The following is a 5,945-nucleotide window of genomic DNA, read 5'->3' as shown; positions in this document are numbered from 1 at the left end:
CTTGTACCTCAAGGTAAGCCTCCTTTGGTGTGTTCCATCTTTATGGCTCGTACTCAAACCCACTATGGAGAATATGAATGGGATTTTTACTCCGTGGCCTCACTGTTGTGCTTTATAGAACAACATAAAAACCACAAAGGTAATGCCACAAACAGAATATGTGCAATAAGATCACCCTCTCTATAAGGTACCTTCAGTAGTACCTGAGAACCACTGCTACTATGACTTCTCTAAGGTTGACTTCTCTTGAGCATGGGTTAAAAAAGTCGGCAAATAGAACAAAATAAAACCTGGTATGCACATGCCAAATGTTAAATAACTGGTGCTGCTGATTCATTTGTGTAACATGGAGGCATTTGTAGCAGTGACCTAGCTAGCTGGCGGAACAAATCGGCTGCCGGATTCATGTATAGCTAACACTGGGTTTGATTAGCTTAACTTATCTTAAAGATCTGAAAGAGACTGAAACATCCAGTCTGACTCTGTCAAAAAGTTCTTCAAAGGATTTTAAATTTAATTTGTTAGGCTATAGACAGGCTGTCCACTCCAGTATTCCCAGTCTTTATGCTAATGCTAATCTTCTTTTAAGCAGCTTAAGCTGCACATTACATGAACCCTGTCACAGAAATGAACCAGAGGAATATGTTATGTATGATTACTTTTAATATTTAATTGCTTTAATCGCTGCAGTTTTGATTTTAAAATTACTTCTGATAATGCAGATTACTGTTTACATTTCTTACATGGTAGTTCAGTAGTTTTTACACAATTGTTTGTGACATTTTGGCTAATTTGCACATTCAAGGCAAAAAAACAATAGAAACATTTAACTAGTGGTTAATTCTGTTAGCCTAAGTATATTGCATTATACCTATAATCCATATACACCTTTAGTATTTCTGTTTCTTCTTCTTTAAAATTAGATTTTGGAAAAAATAAATGAGCCATTGTTTAGTTTAGAGGCAGGGGGTTGTAATTTCTGCTTCCTCTTGGGAGGATGTAGTCTTTGTTTTAAATTTGACAACCTTGACTGTCATGCACACACAGATGGTTGCAATAAACACAGTATCAAAGATCACACTCATTCTGAACTGACCCACTCAGTGCCTTAATCGGGGGCAGACTTTGGCTCTCTCTCTCTCTCTCTCTCCACACACATACTCTGTTGGTCCGTCTCCAGATTTCTTCATGTAATGTCTTTTTTTCTGCAGCTTCCAGTCTCTCCACAGCTTGGGAAGAGTCTGCGTCACTATGATCGGATTGGTTGCTTGTGTTGGTGGCGGCCTGCGTGGTTCTGGTATGTGGTAATGCAGGGAAAGGGGGTGGGGGTACGTGGCTGGATGTGCGAAGGGGTGAAGAAGGAAGGGCTGGCCAAAGACGGTTGATTGGATAACTGGAGTGCCAGGAGTGAAGAAATCAAGGTGCCAAGATCAGGGCTGGACTTCGTGACCTCATGCTTTTTTAGGGGGTGGGGCCAACTTGATGATCTCATCTTCAGATGGCTGGCGGATGATGTCTTTATTTCACAGCGGAGGGGTGAAATGTTGGAAAAAGAGAGTTGAGAGAAAGAAAGGGTAATCATAAGAAACCTGGTCTTTCAAAAGGTGCAAGACAACAAGTATAAGACAGCACATTAAAAACAAATGATTTAAGTCTTTTCTCACGTAAAGTAAATGCTTCTACAGATATCCGACTCACACAGCTCGATTTATAGCTGTTTATAGCTATTGTTAAGACTAGACTCAGTTTCAGGCATAAGGAACGTTTTCTGCTACTTCGCGTTAACACAATACACAGCATCAGAATAAACTTTGATTTCTCATCAAAAATGTGCCGACAACGCTAGAAAGATTTTCCACCAGAAACTTGTTAAATGTTATGTTTGAAGTCCAGTGTGCCAGCTCAAATTTGGGCATACAAATGTGAATTCAGTTTGCTATTTGCCTAATGCAAAACAGTATAATTTTTAGTTTTCAACTAATTTTTAAAAAGATTTCTAAAGTATTTGCGTTTTCTTGTGTTTGTGACATGCACCGTCATAAAAACCAGCAAAAACAAGCTGTCCATGTCCTCACATCTGTCTCCCTGTGGGATTGCTCCTCTCTCTGATTCCTGTTCTTCTGTCTCTATTCTCTAGTAATAACACAAGTTAGCAAGCAGCTGTTAAAAGTTAGCAAACAAAAGTTGCTTTTTTCTAAAAGATTCTAATGTGATTTACTTTTTTTGCAAAGTGCTAAAATTGAAAACTCCCAAATAACAATGTTAGTTATGTTCTATCTTTAAAAATCTAATTTTGTACTTAGTAAGACTTAGTAAATGAGTACTGCCAATTAAGGGCAGCTAATGTCAGTTAGTGTCTTAACATTATGTCCTTACATTATGTGTCAGTTTAATGAATTTGTTCATCACTATACAAACAGCAGGACCAAGAACATTCATGACATTTTTGGTGCCTTTTATTTTTACTAAGTAACATCCAGAAAAAAGAAAAATATTGAATTAAAGGACATATTTGAAGGCAATTGGCAGCAGCTGAAAGCTTTAAATTTTTGTTTTTAATTTAATTTTTTTTAAACTTTTATTGTAATTTAAAAGTTTCATTACAGCAACGATCTGAAAAGATTACATTTTTCTTCTTCTTTTGCCTGATAAAATCATTAGTTATGTCAGTGTCACATTTTTGTAGCACTTTGATTATTAGTAATTAAACAAAATGAACAAACTTCGATGGAAAGATAAAGAATGATGATGATGACGAGGAAACAACAAGACTTATTTGACCATTGCCCTCACATTTTTATGTTGTTATAACCTCGCTCTATTACAAGACAAAAATCTTGTAATAAACTAAATAAAAAACTAAATAAATGAATAGGTAGAGAATGGAAATGAACATTTTCAGTTCAACATGAAGCCTCTGAATTAATTTAACCTCTCAAAAGCTGACAGGTTATTGCAGTCTATTGGAAATTGCAGTCTGTTTAATACCAGCAGTATATTTCAACCTCATAATTAAATCTGTGTCTAAAATGTTGAAAGTAAAACATGAGATTTAATTTAAAAATAAAAAAGGGGAAACGGAGGAAACTGAAATGCGGCTGATACGACATAATAATTACTTTATTTCTCACATATTGGTCTTCCAGTAATGCTGAAGCTTTTGTTGTGACTACATATTACTGGTTAATGATTACAACATCAAGTATAACCATGTAAAACACGATTTCTTTTTAATCTATTTTATGAGCAGATCAGCCCGTTTCATACATTTACTGAGAATGAAGATCACTGAAGAAGCTGTTCAGGCAGTTATTCGGTTGAGCCACTAGAGAGCAGAACTAGATCAGATTTGGGAGAACATTAAACCAAACAGGGAACAATCTTTCAAATAAACAAATTCAACTTTCTCAATTTTTAAGACAGAGCGTGCTACCTTTGTATTTCTTGGCCGAAGGGATGCGTGTGAGCTTGGTGTCGATCTCATCATCCTCAGAAATCTTGAGCACTTTGGTGCGATACTCGATCACCCTTGTCAGCAGGTCCGGTCGCCGTGAGATCTCAAAGATGTGTTCGATGTACGACAGGTTATCTGCATTAGGAAGCATTATTAGAGGAGATTTTTTGGCTCATAAAGGTGTTTCTGACATCAATTTAAGCCACATATGAAAAGAACCATAACAAGAAGTGGATCTAATTTATGTCTCTCACCCTGGGCCAGCTTGTCATTCTTCTCCAGGTAGCTGAACCACTCTTTGGAGGAGGTGATGTTGTTGCTCTGGTCCTCAGGGATGTCCTCCTTGCAGGCAGATTTGAGCTGCTCCAAGTCTTCGTTGGTGATGTTTTCAGACAGGTCGCTGAGCAGAGAGCTGTACTCCGCCATGGTCTGGTCACGGGAAGAGGGAAGAGAAAGAAAGGTTAGAATTGAAATAATGTTAAGTTGCAACGATGGCAGCGCGAAAGAACAAAACCTACAGCGATGAGAGAAAGAGGTTCCTAAATTATCTCAATCTAATATTGCTGTGTGCAGCAGCAGCAAGCAGCCCACCTACTTCCCAGACTTCACAATGGAAAACAGCGAGAAAAACTTAGCTGATGACAATAGCATACCGTCAGGGTGGGATGGAAAAGCACAAAGACACAGAGTCATCTCCTTTCTTTAAGGTCATTTGCTGCCAGAGTTTGGTTTTTAGCAGAGAGTTGGAAGAGGAGACTGACTGAAGAGAAAAAACAGGACCAATCTGGACAAAACACAGACTTTTAACCATAACAAGAAGGCCCCAAAGGGAAGATCTTTTAACCCAGAGGAGGATTTTATTTAACATTCAGTCTATTTTTCTCCACCACAAGTCGATGGATTTATTTTGATAATCTTTTTATTTCATATAGGTTTCGCAGATCTCCCATTTGTCCAGAAAACGATTAAAAATACATCAGAGAATATCATAAATGAAGATATCTGACATGTAATGATAACAATGAATATGGGCACTGCATTTTATTCGGGGTCAACACCAGCTTCTTCTTGCAGGGTGTAAAATATGGATGCAAAACAAAAGCACTTCTTACTCCTGTTTATGCAAACCTTTGTGACTGTCTCCCCCTAGTGAAATAACTGAAAATGACAGTTTCTTTGTTTGTTGGCTTTTCTGTGTGTTTCAGTTCAATTCAATTCAATTTTATGAATACATCGCCAAGCCACAACAGCAGTCACCTCAAGGCACTTTATATTGTAAGGTAAAGACCCTGCACTTATTCAAGGAAAACAGAGAAAACCCAACAATTTCAGGACTTTGAAATTGTTGCGGCTAAACATGTGACTCCTGGTTTCGACTGGGGAGGAGACCAGAGGGAAAAAAAAAACCAGTTTGTGTGCAGGATTCTACATTCACTGGCCAGAGAAATAGGTACACCTTGCAAATACCACCGTGGTCCTCCTTTTGCCTTCAGAACTGTCCTAACATTTCATGGCAAATACTCCTCAGAGTTCGGTCCCAGTTGACATGACAGCATCACAATCTGTTGCAGATTTGTCAGCCGCACATCCATGATGTGGATCTCCTGTTCATGCTTTGATGTTGTACACTAAACTGTGATTCTACCATCTGAACGTCACAGGAGAAACAAATCGAGAATGAGACCGGGCAACGTTTTTCAGATCATCTGTTGCCTAGTTTTCACGATCCTGTGTTCATTACAGCTTTTGTTTCCTGTTCTGAGCTGACAGGAGTGGCACCTGGGGTCGTCTTCTGCAGAAACTCAGAGAGAAGAGGGGTTGAGCAGGTGTACCTAATATTATGGCTTATAGTGTATACCCAGATTTGAAAAGAAAATGTCCTGGCACTGAAATGACAGCCAGAGCTCCATCCCCCCCACCCAATATAAGATATAAGCTCCAGATCAGAAGTAGAGGACATCATCTTATGAATCGTTTGCTGTGAAATCATGATCCACAAGGGGACGACAGCACACACTTTGGGAACAGCTGACACTCATTATATTGTAATCCACTGGAGCTACGATGTAATAAATACTCATTCTGGGGGGATAACGTGAAATTCTATAAACAGAGTCAAGACAGTAATTTTTTACATCTCTATTTACACTTAAATAAAGCTGTGTTTCCTTATGTTTTACTTCAATACCAGTTTGAATAACAGATTTTAAGGCTAACAGTTTTGACTCACAATTTTTCCTTCTCCTAACATCTGCTTCTTTTCAGCTTTGACATGAAATGTAAGCAGTGGTCAGAAGATTCAGTACACAGGCATGCTGTGGTCAGAGATCACACCAGCGGCAAAGGGGCGTGCGTTTTAAGGATTTTAGGGTTAAGGTTGTTCTTACAAAGACATAGTATGAGGGTATTTGTATTTGTTTTTGTGTGTGTCAGTGTGTAGGAGTGGGTGAAAAAAGCATTTGTGTGTGGACTCAGCCAAAAAATATGTGTG

The 5,945-nt window shown here is 38.4% G+C and overlaps 1 protein-coding gene across 1 annotated transcript in view; it reads right to left on the bottom strand.

The window, feature by feature from the left end:
- Nucleotides 1-1,375: 1,375 nt before the first annotated feature.
- Nucleotides 1,376-5,945, bottom strand: part of pea15 (proliferation and apoptosis adaptor protein 15) — a 55,539-nt gene continuing 50,969 nt past the window's right edge. The window contains exons 2-4 of the mRNA XM_005748795.2: nt 3,709-3,883; nt 3,434-3,589; nt 1,376-1,516 (exon numbers count right to left, since the gene is read on the bottom strand). Coding sequence (XP_005748852.1) covers nt 1,452-1,516; nt 3,434-3,589; nt 3,709-3,880 — 393 coding nt within the window. The 5' untranslated portion in view covers nt 3,881-3,883 and the 3' untranslated portion in view covers nt 1,376-1,451. The remainder of the gene's footprint in view (nt 1,517-3,433; nt 3,590-3,708; nt 3,884-5,945) is intronic.

This window comes from Pundamilia nyererei, unplaced genomic scaffold (assembly GCF_000239375.1).
Source record: "Pundamilia nyererei isolate P.nyererei 1_Seehausen unplaced genomic scaffold, PunNye1.0 scaffold00230, whole genome shotgun sequence".
Classification (NCBI taxonomy): domain Eukaryota; kingdom Metazoa; phylum Chordata; class Actinopteri; order Cichliformes; family Cichlidae; genus Pundamilia; species Pundamilia nyererei.
The sequence above is the reverse complement of the archived record's forward strand: the minus strand, read 5'-3'. Positions and strand labels throughout refer to the sequence as shown.